Raw genomic sequence first — 19,470 nt, 5'->3', positions numbered from 1 at the left:
AATTTCAAAATCTGAACTCGTATTTCACAGTCAACAGGTCTTTTTCCTATTTCCTTTCCACCAATGCACGTGTGTATATGATTAATTGCTGCATCATTAAACGATGGGAAGGAAAACGTCACCCATCATTTTAGTGTTTTTAGTGTTATAACTATTTGGTACGTGTACACGACTGTATATACCATACAATGTTGGTCTTATGGGAAAAGGCTATAGACTTACAAACTATATCATAGAATATTCATATAACCTGTATCAGACAGTGATCCTTAATGAAATGTTTCCACATTCTCTTTGCAACTTGAAACATGCTGCATTATTGCAGAAGACGAAACATGACAGAAAGAGTCATGCATATTTACTATATGTCCATCTCATTCATTTTCATTTCTTGTTCAATATATCAATATCAATAGTTGTAGAAATGTAAATAAGAAAGTAGAAAGTAACAATACAGTAATAATAGATATAAAATACTTCATCTCTATATTATCTTATTCGTTAATCGATTCCAATTCGTTTCGTGTTGTGCATTAATGCCAGGTTTTATTAATCAGAAAGGTTTAACTCTACACTCAGTTAAACAGCACAAGGAACCTTTACGACCAGGTAGTAATTCTTTAGCTGCCTTGTCCGTACTTATTGTTGATGACGTGACGTATCTTTAGATGTTACGTACAAAGAAATAATGTTTCTATGATATTGTAGACCTTAGTTTGTTACCTGTATTATATACATTATAAAGTACTTGAAGGTGATTGCAGTCGGTCCTATCAGATAACAAAGCCGATATAGTTGTACACAGGAGGATCTAACTAATATAAACCTTGGAATGACTATTGAAGTGGTATTTACATCTGGTAAAGACGTAATTATTTTCATATAACCGAAAGATCATTTTACTCTTCTAGCTTCTTTTCGAGGGTAGGTGTTATTTTAATCCATTGTGTTATTCAAGACAAACATGGCGATTCAATGATAGATTTCGTAATAACATTCCATACAGACGTAAAAAATATATTTGCCTTTATTATTGCTATTACCATAACCCGTTCCTAACACCATTCCGGATGTATTACAGTGCATTTATATAACATCAATAGAAAATATCCATAGCTTGAGTTTGTTTACTAGTAGTAACTCTGTCATGTATAAACATTAGTTTATTTCTTGTTGTGATTTAAAAGAAGACAAGAGGGGAATGAAGTCTGCTTCGTTATAGTCAATAAAACCACCTGTATAAACGAGCCAAAATGGGACCTTACTTATATTTTATTCGTATTTCATTTGAATAGATCTTATATTTCATAATATTGATTTTAAACTAAACCCTCTTTTTTAAATAACTATGGTTACAAAAAAAACTCACTACATTTTTAAGAAAAAGCGAAAGCGAAACATATCTGTGTGTGGTTCACCCTGTTAGGTGGAAATCCTGGAAAACTGGTTTTGGTTTACTTGAACATACAATTACAAGTAACGACAGAGCACTTTGTTAATATACACAACTTAAGATTGCAGTGTAAGATTTGCATAAAACTTATGGTATAGTGTAGGTTCTGAATGCTGAATATAAAGGCAACAGTTTCCAAGAGATGGGTTGTCACGACAACAAAACAGAGGTCTGTGATCAGTTAAAGATGGGTTCCCGCATAAGGTGCGCTCAAAATCACTTATCGGAAAGGATTGAGAAAAATTCTGACTATATGCTCAAACAAATACCCTTTGACGAGTGTGTGTGTGTTGGGGGGGGGGGGGGTGTAAGCGATACAGGCCTACTAGATCTTGCAGGGGCTTGTAACGAGAGTTTGGTGTGTGTGTCTCCTGTAGGTACTATATATATAAAGGATCACAGTATCTCCATAGTACCTACAGCAGACAATCCCCATCTCTCTTTACAAGCTTGTTTACAACATCAAAAAATAACTAATCATTATATTTTATCACAAACTCTGCTATTTTTAAACTGCTGATTTAGATAACATAGATTTGACTGATAATCAGTAGATCAAAGTAAAATATCAACACTGGGTATATTATGTTAAGCATCTTAAAGAAGATCTCTCTATGTAGAGGTTTAGTGTTCAGAATAAAGGTTGTGGTCATATGTCAAAAGGCCCGATGTAAAGAAAGAAAACTTTGTCACGTGAATGGTAACCTTTGTTTTATGGTGAAGCACTGACAGTTTGCTCTATGATCTCCTTAAAGTTGAAAGTATTTAATAATTTTAAACCAAAACAATATTAATCTCTATATCATTTTGTTCGCGAATCGATTCCACTTCGTTTCATGAGAATAAATGAACGGTTTAACGCTACGCCCAGTTAAATGTAAATTCTAACCGCCAGGTAATAACTCCTTGTATGCCTTTGTAAGTGTCCTCGGGTTTTAAATTCAAAGAACGTTTCTGCGATATTGTAGACCTTAGACCTTACCGAAGGTATCGATTCTATCTAATAGCAAGGCCAATGGGGTTGTATACAAGGAATATGGACAATTGAAATATGATTTAAATCTGACAATAACTCAATATGATATAACCACTGAATTAATATGCGTCCATCTATATGTACTATACAATGCTAGAGCATGGTTTGTTAAAATGAATTCTCTAAAGTCCATGTCTGTCCATATCCTATGAATGTTTTGTAAACGGCGTGTACCACGCATATGTCATCGTACCAACAAGATGGTAGGTTAAGGTTCCATTGAAGGCATATAGTAATAACACAGATACAAAGAAATTGGTCGATTATTTTTTATTGTCAAAGCATAGTTTTTACATATACTCAAATATGATATATCAAGCAATTTGTTAGTTTTGCAATATTAATCAAGGTACAAAGGGGTATAATTAGTATTCCTTAGATATAGCATGTACACATATTAGTTGTTTTGTTCTGTTACACAGAATTGCGATGGAGCATAAACCGTTTATATACTTGTTCAAAAAACATGTGTAGTAGTCAAAATGTTTTATAAGAAAATATCCATAAAATAAGAAATTCCTGAACAGAAGCAGGAATTACTGTAAGCATATGAAATGTCATACATCTTTCTGATATGTAATGCAGATGATGGACTCAAACATATCTACAGCAATGGCGTGATCCACATTGGTGCTCTAGGTTGTTTCTTGTCAACTTGATACCATGCTGCAAAATCGAAATGACACAATTAAACATAAAACAATTATGGTCAACATATGCAACCACCGTCTGATTAAAATACAGATCCTTATTTTTACTCCGTTACATAACATCTAAATGGGTCACATTCTAGTGGTTGTTTAGATCGTCCAATCAAATCATGGTGTTCAGAATAATAAACATCGCCCAAATTGTTTGCAGAACGGACTGAATCATTTCATTGTCTCGAGTCATTTCGACACACTTTCAGGGAGATCCATACTGTGACAAAATACTGTTTTCAGTTGATATAACCAGACGATGACTATACAATGGAATTGAAGTGCAGGGAGCATACAGGTCACTAGAACGTTACCCCTAAAACGATGAGAGATTAAGGATGTGCATGTTCATCAGACTGTATCAAGCAACATCAATCACTTAAATAGCAATACCATAACTAGTGTTATATATAAGTGCATAAGAAAACAAAGACAACAATAAGTGCATGCTTCCATACAAACACCTTTATACAAACACAACTGAATGTCCGAGGGCATATACTCACACTCACCCTATGGCAATATAGAAAAAAAATACACAATAACACAGTGTCAGTAGGCCAAATCAACAACCGCATGTTACAGTCATACTGATATACCCTAAAAAGTATCCCAGATCTTGTAATCATTCATGCATTACGACTACTAACATATCCTTAATAGTATCCTAAATCTACTAATCATTCATGCATTACGACTACTGACAAACCCTAAATAGTATCCTAAGTCTACTAATCATTCATGTTTTACGACTACTGACAAACCCTAAACAGTATCGCAAATCTAGTGATCATTCTAGCATAACGACTAATGACAAACCGAAAATAGTATCCTAAATCTACTTATCATTCATCCATTACGACTACTGACAAACCCTAAATAGTATCCTAAATCTACTAATCATTCATGCATTACGACTTCTGACAAACCCTAAATAGTGTCCTAAATCTACTAATCATTCAAACATTACGACTTCTGACAAACTCTAAATAGTATCCAAAATCTAGTAATCATTCATGTATTACAACTACTGACAAGCCCTAAATAGTATCCTAAATCTAGTAATCATTCACGCATTACGACTCCTGATAAACCCTAAATGGTGTCCTAAATCTACTAATCATTCATGCATTACGACTCCTGACAAAGCCTAAAATGTATCCTAAATCTACTAATCATTCATGCATTACGACTTCTGACAAAGCCTAAATAGTATCCCAAATTTACTAATCATTCATGCATTACGACTCCTGATAAACCCTAAATAGTATCCTAAATCTAGTAATCATTCATACATTACGACTACTGACAAACTCTAAATAGTGTTCTAAATCTAGTAATCATTCATGCATTACGACTACTGACAAACCCTAAATACTATCCTAAATCTAGTAATCATTCATACATTACGACTCCTGACAAACCCTAGATAGCATCCTAAATCTAGTTATCATTCATGGTTACGACTACTGACAAACCCTAGATAGCATCCTAAATCTAGTAATCATTCATGCATTACGACTACTGACAAACCCTAAATACTATCCCAAATGTAGTAATCATTCATGCATTACGACTACTGACAAACCCTAAATACTATCCTAAATCTAGTAATCATTCATGGTTACGACTACTGACAAACCCTAGATAGGATCTTAATAGGATAGCTGTATACTGTACCTTTTATTATCATCTATGACGAATACACGGCAGATATTGGGGATAGACTTCTCCTTTGTGTTCTCGCATCACCCACGCCAACTTCATCGTCACCAAATGCATCCTTAGAAACAGTTACCAGTACACTTTATTCCGTATTTGCATATTACAGAGTTATCTGCTCTTGCGGGTAGGTATTGATTGTGACGTCATGTGTCATGTGTCATGTGTTTTCGAGCGTAACGTCAAACTTTTCGGAGAAAATGACGTGAATTGTGAAATAATGACGTAACAATCGATACCTACCCGCAAGGGAGCTAACTCTGTAATATGCAAACACGGAATTGCAAGCGTCATCAATAACATCATCAAATAATCATCCAATAAATAAAAATAGAATAAATAAATAAATATATACAAAAGGTATTTTTGTCCAGAGTTTTAGCCACATAATCTTTGACGTGGAAACATATCGCAGTTAACTCTTCAACAGTTTAATTATGTCGCCATGCACACTTATGGCATTATCAGGAGTATCAAAAAGACGGAATTGATTTTGCGTATAAAATCGTGTTTTACGTTGAAAGTCTCTTAATGTTCTCTTTCAATTTGAAATATAAAATAATCTTTGGATTCCTAAAGAATAGTTTGTGTGCTTTTTCTTATAAATTATATGTATGTATGTATAGGTATCTTACGTTTTCATAAGAGTCCAATGAATGATTGGTTTCCGGCCATGCGTGCATCACGGTTGATAACTTACTTCCATCTTACTTTAAAGGGACAATTCAATCTAAGAGAACATTAGAATTTGTACATATATCGGAAAAACCCATTTCTAATGGAAATTAGATCAGTCGGTTTTACTGTGATATGCCAGAAAAGCCCACTGTAGTGAAATATGTGTGGAATGTTCAAACTCGCTCGCTGTCCGTCATTTCATATTGTGGTGAACATCTTGTATGCCGAACCTTGTCCCTTGCTCGTAGAGTAATGCTACTTTTGTCTAGAACGGCTCAAATCACTATGACAGTAGTGTGTTAACCTTTTTATGTGAATTGTCTTGTCTAAAAATTATTTCATCACCTCCTCAGTGGTTATGTTGTTCATTTGTTTAACGTGCATGATTTTGGCTCGGGTATGGGTACAGCGTACATATTGTACCTGCTTAATCGTATTGATCAACGATTTGTAATGACAACGATATCAATTAAAATACTATACAATGACGTAGAAATTGTCAATATGTTATGTTATATGTTTCATAAGAAATGTAGAACAATATATTTATGCCATATTTTGCCTCTTGGTTATGTAAAAGAATTAGCCTGAGTGAATTGTCCCTTTAATTTGTGTTTTATTCAGACGACTTGAGTTATGCAAAACTTGAGTCATTTCGGATCGGTGCACACATTTCCGTCACAATTCACTTTTGATGGAGACATAGAAGTCATAAATTAATATATTTTCGGTCAATTCTAAGAGAGTTTTTTCAAACCTTGTCTTCCTTTGGTCCAACGAAACGTGGATCGAATCGTATTATTTGGTTTGGACGGCAGTCCATATCAGGGAATGAAATAATTTCGTTATTGTACGGGAATCGAGGCTGCTTGTAGACCTTGGTAACGCACCTTCCGTATAATCAAAAGCAAAACTGCAACGAAACGATCCAAGTATCAGAGATACATACAGATAGCGTCCCCACAAACATTAAAATGGGATCCATGATCAGGATTTGATCTTGGTGAATGCGGGAAAATGAATTATACCCTATCGACTTCAGTATAAGGCTCTAATTAATGCATTTTTCATGACCGAGTTTATTTTAATATGTTGTGCATACCACCTTTCCATTAAATGTACCTTAATGACACATAGAGTGTATACTACAACCTTTCTGTAGTTATTTTAAAGTGTTTCGTAGACAATAATATCGTCTGTAACTTGACAATATCGGTCGCTAAAACCTACGGGTACACAAGCACGGTGAATAATTATATACAATAGTTTGTCTATACAAAAGGATGATTATATTAAAATACCTTTGACATTCTAACAAAATTAATCTGTTTAAGGGACAAAGTCGTCCATCATGACTCTGCGTTGGTCTGTCGTATTGCCAATATGAAAAAATATTCACGTGTTTAAAGTATTTAAACGTTACATAAGTATTCGGTCAGACTGTTTGTGACGGGCACTGCTATGTGTTAAGGTTATCCGCTTTGAGTTCGTCAATTGGTATAATCATAAATTGTTGTATTAGAAAAGTTAATCCTTGTTTCTGTATGTTTTTGTGTCATTAGTTCCATGTCAGTTTTAATATTTAACTGTCATATAGTTTTATATGCTTCTGGGGAATCCAATCCGGTCAAACAAACATTGGTAGAGTATAGCACCTGCTATACACACTAGTCAACATAACGGCGTGGTCATTTGATGACAGAAAAAAATTCCGAACCATGTGGACTGTTTTGTCCTGAAATATCCTTTATTGTCGCATACTTTGCCAAAAGAAGGTAAACAATAATTTACGAGTCATCAGTAATACCTATGGTCAGCCAAATTACACTTTTTGGCAACTTACCGCAGTTGACAGGTACTGAGTATTTGATTTATAAGCATGTAAGTTATCGCTTAATTGATCAAGGTGCGTTGTTGATATCTTAGTTACTGTAAATATTCCCTGTACCAGTCCTATCCTGCTGTTTAGATGACACAGCATGTAAAAATGTTTTTATCATTAAATAAGAGCTCCCGGTTCTATAATTATGATATATTGATCTAAAACCTGTCAAAATCACTAACAATGATACGTAATCACACCGTCATCTTTAAACTGCTGTTTTAGATAATATAGATGCGAAATCAGTAGATCAAAGATAAAAGATAAAATACTGGGTATATGATGTGTTCAGAAAAAAAGACTGTTCATGTTAAGAGGCCCGATGTAAAGACAGGACACTTTGTACCATGTTATGGTAACATATGTGTTATGGTGAAGCACTGACAGTTTGATCTCTGATCTCCCTATGGTCATAAACAATGACTACATATACAGTGTAGATATATAAGATAAAGACAAAATTGTAAATAAGCTGAGGAACGACCATTGGCATGCTTGGTATTTCAGGTTTTATTCTGTATTGAACCATCACATATTTTTATCATTGTAAAGAGTTGAAATACTTATTTGTGTGAGTTTGTTTGTTATTGACATATGTACTGAATATAATAATACGTGTTATCAGTGTACATATTAAACTACAAAAGAAGCGATGAATTCCTTTTGATGGCAATGTTCCGTATTTTATATATTTTTTGCCTTAAAGCTACACGTGCCGTATTCCAAAATCATGAATCAATAACTTTTAATATGTTATTTACCACCAAAACTTACCACTTTAATATGTTATTTACCACCAAAACTTACCACCAATTTAATATGTTATTTACTCCCAAAACTTACCACCAATTTAATTTGTTATTTACCACCAAAACTTACCGACAATTTAATGTTATTCACCACCAAGACTTACCACCAATTTAATATGTTATTTACCATCAAACCTTCACCAATTTAATGTTATTTACCACCAAAACTTACCACCAATTCAATCTGTTATTTACCACCAAAACTGACCACCAATTTAATATGTTATTTACCACCAAAACTGACCACCAATTTAATATGTTATTTACCACCAAAACTGACCACCAAATTAATATGTTATTTACCACCAAAACTGACCACCAAATTAATATGTTATTTACCACCAAAACTTACTACCAATTTAATATGTTATTTACCACTAAAATTTACCACCAAGTTAATATGTTATTTACCACAAATTTAGAACAGGATCTGATTTATACGACGTTTCACAATATTCTTCCTTGAATAATTTATCTTTAATAACAGGAACGTATTAATTACTTAGAAAAATGGACTTTATTCGGACGGCTTTAAACACACAATACAAAATAGCATTAATAAGTACAGAGAACCCCCTCAAACGCCCCTGAAACATTGTTTGTTACTTTGGTATTGTGAGGCCGCGTGTTTGTTTGCAAAAAACAGAGAAATATGTAGTAAATAGATTACACGTATTAATCTCTTTCCATAGTAACAAAGCGAATCTAAGTTGATAACTTGTAAAGGTTTTAAATATTTTGATGAGTTGTTTTGATATCGCCGGTAAGATGGCCATACATCGGCATTGCCACAAATATCTGAATTTATAATATGTCTAGTGTTTTGAGGACTATTTCCACATCTTATTCAAAGGCCAAATCAAGAATTATATAAATACGCAAACGCTGGTAGATATTACAATCACAAATACATTTTTTATTACAGTATCAAAATGGGGGTTTTAAGTGTAAATGATGTTTACCCTAATTCTACGTATCATTCAATTTATGTGTTGTTCGTAGAAAATTATTTAATTACTTATCATTTCATAAAGCATATAAATTTAATTGACAGATAGAGACGTTTTATTGAAACAAAATGTTTAAATATAAGAAAATAAGACTGTTAATCGCAACTGATATGATGGATTTGTTTGGAAAAGTGACTTATGATCACTAAATATGATGTTGACGGCTTTCTCACTTTTAAAGAACTGTTTTCGTTGATGCTGATATAAACGATTACTATAACAGGAGTTGATAACAATAACGAGGACTGAAGTAATGGGGTATAGATGGTTACTGTAACAGGAGTTGATAACAATAATGAGGACTGAAGTAATGGGGTATAGATGGTTACTATAACAGGAGTTGATAACAATAATGAGGACTGAAGTAATGGGGTATAGATGATTACTATAACAGGAGTTGATAACAATAATGAGGACTGAAGTAATGGGGTATAGATGATTACTATAACAGGAGTTGATAACAATAATGAGGACTGAAGTAATGGGGTATAGATGGTTACTATAACAGGAGTTGATAACAATAATGAGGACTGAAGTAATGGGGTATAGATGATTACTATAACAGGAGTTTTGATAACAATAATGAGGACTGAAGTAATGGGGTATAGGTGATTACTATAACAGGAGTTGATAACAATAATGAGGAATGAAGTAATGGGGTATAGATGATTACCATAACAGGAGTTGATAACAATAATGAGGACTGAAGTAATGGGGTATAGATGGTTACTGTAACAGGAGTTGATAACAATAATGAGGACTGAAGTAATTGGGTATAGATGATTACTATAACAGGAGTTGATAACAATAATGAGGACTGAAGTAATGGGGTATAGATGATTACTATAACAGGAGTCGATAACAATAATGAGGACTGAAGTAATGGGGTATAGATGGTTACTGTAACAGGAGTTGATAACAATAATGAGGACTGAAGTAATGGGGTATAGATGGTTACTATAACAGGAGTTGATAACAATAATGAGGACTGAAGTAATGGGGTATAGATGATTACTTTAACAGGAGTTGATAACAATAATGAGGACTGAAGTAATGGGGTATATATGGTTACTATAACAGGAGTTGATAACAATAATGAGGACTGAAGTAATGGGGTATAGATGATTACTATAACAGGAGTTGATAACAATAATGAGGACTGAAGTAATGGGGTATAGATGATTACTATAACAGGAGTTGATAACAATAACGAGGACTGAAGTAATGGGGTATAGATGATTACTATAACAGGAGTTGATAACAATAATGAGGACTGAAGTAATGGGGTATAGATGGTTACTCAGAAATAACAACCCAGAACTATCCAGAGAAAAAGTCAAACATCACCCCACCTCAATATCGAAGTAGATCACTTCAACAAAAATCCATTGATCTTCTTGTATAACTATAGGCCAAACTCAAGGTCATATAAATCGTTTTATATGAATGTTCCCGTCTTAGATACAAGGATAGTCTATCAAGGTACTTCTTACGCCATCATGTAAATCTAGGTCTTTCTGAGGATAGGACGGGGCAAGCTATATTCAAAACAACAAATAATATCATGATTTTCTAAATAATGATTCAGTATCACGGTTACTCTTTTAGAGCAATAACAAGAAGACCCAAGGAATTTAAGCGCATATAAAAGGAAAACTTTTTTTTTCAAATTAAATTGATTGCTTCACTTACAAATGACAAATATTCCGTCGATTGCATTACAATTTCGTCTAAATTATGGTTATGTTACATGCAAAATAGAATGCTGTTTGACATTCCGTAGATAATTTCAGGTCGTATGTCATTCATTCACGGACCTTACATTCCAATAGATAGATCATGTACCCCGGGTCTATATACTCACCTCAATTATAACCCATTCAAGGTGGCATTGGTGTTTTATTGTGAGTAATCTACCGTACATAGGTCTCTAATCATCCAATTGTCTGACCTTAACTGAATGGCTTAATGTAGTATTTACATCAATCATTGAAGAACAGACACCTATCAGACACGGTACATTTTAGATGTTAAATACTTATGTTGTTGATTGTACATAATAACACCTTGGCCTAGAACAAGATGATATTTACTTCTAACGTCACAGCAATAATTCATGGTGCACAGTATCTTCTTGGTCTGTACCTTTACATATATAATTCTGCCTTTCACATAATTTATTTATCAAATAAAAAATGCCATTTTATAGCTAGTGTCAAAAGTGGAGTCGAATCGGACGTTCCTGGCCAGAATCGTAAAATACCAGCGCAAAATAACAACTACATCGTGAGCCGTTCCCTCCCCCCTTGAAACATAGAGGTTGGACAAAATCAAAGTCTAAAAATGTCATAATATGCCAAAATGTGATACATGGAATATCTGTCGCAAAACACCAATAATTTGAATGTCAATTTAAACGAAAAAGGTTAGATATCTAAGTGTTTACCTAGTGTATAATTCTACTTAGCAGAGATAAGTTTCTTTCTCAATAGTTATATATCTGAATGATAATTTTTGAATATCTGACGGGAAGAACTTACCGATAATTGCTATCCTGCTCAATTTTATTGTTTTATTAGAAATGTTAATTCTTCTCCGATATCAATACAGCATAACACAAGTTATCTCTAAATAGTTTAAAGTACAGATAAACACGATTTACGGACATACTTTAGCATAGGTTTTCATTTCGTTTTATTATCTGTGGCTAAAGATTGACGTATATTGGCGATACATAAGGAATTTACACAATGATGTAGCAGTGTCTAAGAGAAAGGTCAGGTTTGATACAGTTATTCGCTATTCTGAATGAGGAATAACTGTGTAACGTTACCTTTATCTCCTTTAACTTCTGTTTAAATTGTTGGCCCCAGACAATTTTTGGTGTTACTCTCAGGCAAATATGTAGAGAGAGACATTTGATTAAACTTCATCACCAAAGCTCCCTTTTTACCTGTGCGTGTGCCAATAGATAAATTAAAGGCTGGTTTTTCGATCGCAGTGTGTTATCGAGTCAATCTTATATCTATAATAAATATTTGGACTAAGAAATTTTCATGCTACAGCATGCACGCTGTTTGTTTTAATAGTTTTCGGTTTTGTACAATTAATCAACCTAAAGGGTTTGTGATAAGGACAATAATTTAAACATTTGAGTATGTTAAAATTCATTGATTAAACAAGACAATATATTTTTGTCTATTACGCATGAAGTATATGCAAATAAGCATCGAGGAGGTAATATAAGGTTAATATAATACCATGTTTATAACATACACTCGGCAAAGGAGAACATATTTTCAATTAAGTTATTGATATATCTGAACAGACAAATTACATGTCTGAACAGATACACATAACGTCACTGGCCATGCATGTTTATCAGTTAGTTAACACCACACGGATTTGATTTGTCTAGTTTTGGGTACATTAAAAATACTGAATACATCAAGACATGTATTATGGACTCGTGTGACTTGTTTGAGTTGCAAGTCATCTTGACCCTCTTCCAAAAAAAAAAAAAAAATGGAAGTTCAGTTAGCAATAATGTTACGATAGCCTCATTTGAGACTGAAACTATTAGTCGTGTGTCCTTATTGTCTGTCTATTTGGTCGCCTGTTACCAGCGCCATAGATTAACAGGCCAAATGTTCACGAATAAAATCATTCACAGGAGTTGACATTTCACTACCTTGAGTGTAGCACAGAAATGTCCGAGAATAAAAAAAATTAATACGCGAATTAAAAAACGAAAGACAAATCTTTATTTAATGACTAAAATGTGAATCAAATAGCAGATTGTTTACTTTGTCTTGTTGATATTATCAGTTAAAATCGTTGCATTATGACAAATAAGGATCTAAATCATTTTGAAATATTAAAAGTAAGTGCATCATTAACAAATATGTATTAAAAGCATTTACGCACGAGCTCGATGTCAAATGTGATATGGATTATCCAATTGGACTGCAATTGTTAACATTTTCTTACATATGGCGTTTTACAATTTACGGTTTGTCACGCGTATATTGCCTACGCCTGCAGGCTGTCTTGTCCTGGGTAAGACAGAAACCTTACCCTCATCAGACATACAGATATCTCTATCCGATGGGTAGAAAACCCCCTCAAGTATGGGATAATTACCCCCTAAATCGATTATCGGGATAAGGTCAGGATCACTTTATTGTCTTTTATAAAATCCTTATTACTACTCTTCTGGATTTATGCCGTCATCGATAAGCAACAAACTGATAATAAATGTATTAAAACACCCAAACAATTTTGAAAAATGATATTTCAAAGTTAATGTCAGTTATTGTTAACTCTCTAGGAGCTTCTTTTCTGAAATTTCAAAATCTGAACTCGTATTTCACAGTCAACAGGTCTTTTTCCTATTTCCTTTCCACCAATGCACGTGTGTATATGATTAATTGCTGCATCATTAAACGATGGGAAGGAAAACGTCACCCATCATTTTAGTGTTTTTAGTGTTATAACTATTTGGTACGTGTACACGACTGTATATACCATACAATGTTGGTCTTATGGGAAAAGGCTATAGACTTACAAACTATATCATATAGTATTCATTAAAACTGTATCAGACAGTGATCCTTGATGGATGAACTGCTTTCACATTCTCTTTGCAACTTGAAACATGCTGCATTATTGCAGAAGACGAAACATGACAGAAAGAGTCATGAATATTTCTATTTATCTGTATGTCCATTTCATTTATATTTCATTAAAAAACAAACAATTGTATTATCATTTTTTTATTTCTAGTTCATGTTTTAATATTATATCAATAGTTGTAGAAATGTAAATTAAAAAGTAAAAAGTAACAATACAGTAATAATAAATATAATGTACTTCATCTCTATATTATCTTATTCGTTATTGCGAATTAATGACATCACCCCGTGGTGGAAATTAAAAGCCAGGTTTTATTTATCAGAAAGGTTTAACTCTACACTCAGTTAAACGACACGAGGAATCTTTATGATCAGGTAGTAATTCTTTAGCTGCCTTGTCCGTACTTATTTTTGATGACGTGACGTATCTTTAGATGTTACGTACAAAGAAATAATGTTTCTATGATAGTGTAGACCTTAGTTTGTTATCTGTATTATATACATTATAAAGTACTCGAAGGTGATTGCAGTCGGTCCTATCAGATTACAAAGCCGATATAGTTGTACACAGGAGGATCGAACTAATATAAACCTTGGAATGACTATTGAAGTGGTATTTACATCTGGTAATGACGTAATTATTTTTATATAACCGAAATATCATTTTACTCTTTTTCTTTTTTTTCCGAGGGTGGGTGCTATTTTAATCCATTGTGTTATACAAGATAAGCATGACTATTCAATACAGACGTAAAAAGATATTTGCCTTTATTATTGCTATTACCATAACCCGTTCCTAACACCATTCCGGATGTATTACAGTGCATTTATATAACATCAATAGAAAATATCCATAGCTTGAGTTTGTTTACTAGTAGTAACTCTGTCATGTATAAACATTAGTTTATTTCTTGTTGTGATTTAAAAGAAGACAAGAGGGGAATGAAGTCTGCTTCGTTATAGTCAATAAAACACCCTGTATAAACGTGCCAAAATGGGACCTTAGTTATATATTTTATTCGTATTTCATTTGAATAGATCTTATATTTTATAATATTGATTTTAAACTAAACCCTCTTTTTTAAATGATAATGCTTACAAAAAAACTCACTACATTTTAAAGAAAAAGCGGAAGCGAAATATGTCTCTGTGTGACCTCCGTTCACCCTGTTAGGTGGAAATCCTGGAAAACTGGTTTTGGTTTACTTGAACATACAATTACAAGTAACGACAGAGCACTTTGTTAAAATACACAACTTAAGATTTCAGTGTAGGATTTAGTATAGGTGCTGAATGCTGAATATAAAGGCAACAGTTTCCAAGAGATGGGTTGTCACGACAACAAAACAGAGGTCTGGGATCAGTTAAAGATGGGTTCCCGCAAAAGCTGCTCTTAAAATCACTTATCGGAAAAGTATTACGAAAATATCTATTTTTCTACAATGCCTTTATATTTGTGTTAATACAAAATTTACCAAGTAATTCGAAGTATAAGTAATTAAAATATATTTAGAATTGCATTTGATCTATTAGTAAACCAACGGTTCTCGATCGGGCTAACATTCGGAGCTGCGCATGCACGTCGTGCTGTTAACACGGTAAACAAGAGGAAAATAGCAGCGGCTCATTAGATTATTAACTGACACAGACAGAAATTAACACTCTCTCGATTCCGATCTGTTACAACAGAGGGGAAGTGTTTATCCTAATGACGAATCAGAAAGCTGGGTACTAATCAAGAAGTAGAAAGGTATGCAACGTCATCTTGAAGTTGCAAAGCTACTGTCCTACAGGTACAACTTTCCACGTGGGGTCACAGAACGGGTACACGTGTACGGAATATAATAAAATAAGAAATAATAATATCGTCATTTTGTTATCATTATCCAATTAACATCAAATGGTGCATGGTATGCAGTTAAACTTTTATATATAGTTGTTCACGATTCAATAAATTAATATGGTTTATACTAAACTTGCATGAGTTTCACTTGCGATGACAACTGTTGTATAGCTGATTAAACGTAAACCTGGAACATGCTTGTATGTTATAGCGTTGGTCGCAGCATTATCTTTACGGAATAAATATAATCGTCATCTTTATTGAATAAAGGTAAAAAGGGATTGCTATTTACGACTTATTTATAAAGGTAAAATAAACAAGAAAAATGTACAATGAAAGTAAAATATAATTAGATGAATACACTGAAAATATCTTGTGATTTGTTTCTGATAAAAGACAGACTATATACTGAATATATGGTCAAACAAATACTCTTTGACGAGTGTGTGTGTGTGTGGGGGGGGGGGGGGGGGTAAGCGATACAGGCCTACTAGATCTTGCAGGGGCTTGTAACGAGAGTTTGGTGTGTGTGTCTCCTGTAGGTACTATATATATAAAGGATCATAGTACCTACATAGTACCTACAGCAGACAATCTCCATCTCTCTTTACAAGCTTGTTTACAACATCAAATAACTAATAATTATATTTTATCACAAACTCTGCCATTTTTAAACTACTGATATAGATAATATAGATTTGACTGATAATCAGTAGATCAAAGTAAAATATCAACACTGGGTACTTTATGTTAAACATCTTAAAGAAGATCTCTCTCCCTATAGGTTTAGTGTTCAGAATAAAGGTTGTGGTCATATGTCAAAAGGCCCGATGTAAAGAAAGGAAACTTTGTCACGTGAATGGTAACATTTGTTTTATGGCGAAGCACTAACAGTTTGCTCTATGATCTCCCTAAAGTGGAAAGTATTTAATATTTTAAAACCAAAAACAATATTAATCTCTATATCATTTTGTTCGCGAATCGATTTCAATTCGTTTCATGAGAATTAATGAACTGTTTAACGCTACGCCCAGTTAAACGTAAATTCTAACGGCCAGGTAATAACTCTTTGTCTGCCTTTGTAATCGTCCTCGGGTTTTTAATTCAAAGAACGTTTTCTGCGATATTGTAGACCCTAGTCCGTTACTGTTTTATACGATTTACATGTATAAAGTACTCGAAGGTATCGGTTCTATCTAATAGCACGGCCAATGGAGTTGTATACAAGGAATATGGACAATTGAATGTCATTTAAATCTGACAATAACAATATATATATAATAATATGAGTTTGTGATATAACCACTGAATTAATATGCGTCCACCCATACTATACAATGCTAGAGCATAGTTTGTTAAAATGAATTCTCTAAAGTCCATGTCTGTCCATATCCTATGAATGTTTTGTAAACGGCGTGTACCACGCATATGCCATCGTACCAATAAGATGGTAGGTTAAGGTTCCATTGAAGGCATATAGTAATAACACAGATACAAAGAAGTTGATCGATTCTTTTTTTATTGTCAAAGCATAGTTTTCTACATATACACAAATATGATATATCAAGCAATTTGTTAGTTTTGCAATATTAATCAAGGTACAAAGGGGTATAATTAGTATTCCTTAGATATAGCATGTACACATATTAGTTGTTTTGTTCTGTTACACAGAATTGCGTTGGAGCATAAACCGTTTATATACTTGTTCAAATTACATGTGTAGTAGTTAAAATGTTATATAAGATAATATCCATAAAATAAGAAGTTCCTGAACAGAAGCAGGTATTACTGCAAGCATATGAAATGTCATACATATTTCTGATATGTAACGCAGATGTCGGACTCAAACATGTCAACAGCAATGGCGTGATCCACATTGGTGCTCTAGGTTGTTTCTTGTCAACTTGATACCATGCTGCGAAATCGAAATGACACAATTAAACATTAACCAATTATGGTCAAAATATGCAACCACCGTCTGATTAAAATACAGATCCTTATTTTTACTCCGTTACATAACATCTTAAATAGGTCACATTCTAGTGGTTGTTTAGATCGTCCAATCAAATCATGGTGTTCAGAATAATAAACTTCGCCCAAATTGTTTGTAGAACGGACTGAATCATTTCCTTGTCTCGAGTCATTTCGACACACTTTCAGGGAGATCCATACCAAACCCTAACTAGTATCCCAAATCTAGTAATCATCCATGCATTACGACTACTGACAAACCCTAAATACTATCCTAAATCTAGTAATCATTCATGCATTACGACTACTGACAAATCCTAAATAATATTCCAAATCTAGTAATCATTCATGCATTACGACTACTGACAAACCCTAACTAGTATCCCAAATCTAGTAATCATCCATGCATTACGACTACTGAAAAACCCTAAATACTATCTTAAATCTAGTAATCTGCCATGCATTACGACTACTGACAAACCCTAAATAGTATCTTCAATCTAGTTATCATTCATGCATTACGACTACTGACAAACCCTAAATAGGATCTTAAATCTAGTAATCATTCATGCATTACGACTACTGACAAACCCTAAATAGAATATTAAATCTAGTAATCATTCATGCATTACGACTACTGACAAACCCTAAATAGTATCCTAAATCACCCACTAACAAGAGGTTATAAACTCCGACAGCTTTCATTTCTCCCAAACGTTATCCAACAACACGCATCAATAACCAGAATGGGTGAATACAAGACTACAAACGCTTCGACATCTAGAAATCATAACTCTACGTTGCAAATATCAACACTTCAATAAGAGGATATCGTCCTAACCACTGTAACTTGTCAGCTTGTATGGCCTGTTATACCCTTTATCAATCTAAACATAGACACAAGCAGCGGTCAACGAATGTGTTTCATAACCCACAGGTGTATTCTGTACCTTTTATTATCATCTATGACGAATACACGGCAGATATTGGGGATAGAATTCTCCTTTGTGTTCTCCCATCGTCCATGCCATCTTCATCGTCATCAAATGCATCCTAAGAAACAGTTACCAGTACACTTTATTGCAAGCATCATCAATAACATCATCCAATAATCATGCAATAGATAAAAATAGAATAAATAAATAAATATATACAAAAACTATCTTTATCCAAAGTTTTGGTCACATAACCTTTGACGTGGAAACATTTCGCAGTTAACTCTTCAACAGTTTAATTATGTCGCCATGCACACTTATGGCATTATCAGGAGTTTCAAGAAAACGAAATTAATTTTGCGTATAAAATCGTGTTTTACGTTGAAAGTCTCCTAATGATCTCTTTCATTTTGAAAAATAAAATAATCTTTGGATTAGTAAAGAATAGTTTGTGTGCTTTCAGCCATGAATACTTTTTTTTACTTATATGTATGTATGTGTATCTTACGTTTTCATAAGAGTCCAATGAATGGTTGGTTTCCGGCCATGCGGGCCTAACAGAGAACGGTCCTGATCTAAGACTGTCAAATGAACCCATGTTGGTTGGATCCCTGAATATTTTCTGATGATAAAGAAATAAATATGAACAGGACGTGAATATATGGATTATGTTTGTTATTTAATAACATTGTCAATTTAAAGTCCATGAGCAACAAAACACTACTAATTCCTTCCTTACATCATCACATACGGAAGAACGATTCATAACTTACTTCAATCTTACTTTAATTTGTGT

The 19,470-nt window shown here is 33.5% G+C and overlaps 1 protein-coding gene and 1 long non-coding RNA gene across 3 annotated transcripts in view; both read right to left on the bottom strand.

Annotated features, from left to right (window-relative positions):
* Nucleotides 1-2,752: 2,752 nt before the first annotated feature.
* Nucleotides 2,753-6,103, bottom strand: LOC138320110 (uncharacterized). Its single transcript, XR_011208098.1, has 3 exons — nt 5,548-6,103; nt 4,871-4,973; nt 2,753-3,155 (listed from the first exon to the last, which is right to left on the bottom strand). It is a non-coding gene; the product is annotated as an uncharacterized lncRNA (long non-coding RNA).
* An 11,167-nt stretch (nt 6,104-17,270) lies between these two features.
* Nucleotides 17,271-19,470, bottom strand: part of LOC138319305 (uncharacterized) — a 54,706-nt gene continuing 52,506 nt past the window's right edge. For both annotated transcript variants that reach the window (XM_069262366.1, XM_069262367.1), the window contains 3 exons: nt 19,183-19,296; nt 18,690-18,792; nt 17,271-17,683 (listed from right to left, as the gene is read on the bottom strand). In XM_069262366.1, the coding sequence (XP_069118467.1) occupies nt 18,703-18,792; nt 19,183-19,296 (204 nt within the window). In that variant the 3' untranslated portion in view covers nt 17,271-17,683; nt 18,690-18,702. The remainder of the gene's footprint in view (nt 17,684-18,689; nt 18,793-19,182; nt 19,297-19,470) is intronic.

The sequence above is a fragment of the Argopecten irradians genome, chromosome 3 (genome assembly GCF_041381155.1).
Source record: "Argopecten irradians isolate NY chromosome 3, Ai_NY, whole genome shotgun sequence".
Taxonomy (NCBI): domain Eukaryota; kingdom Metazoa; phylum Mollusca; class Bivalvia; order Pectinida; family Pectinidae; genus Argopecten; species Argopecten irradians.
Note: the sequence above shows the minus strand (reverse complement) of the source record. Positions and strands in the feature narration are given on the sequence as shown.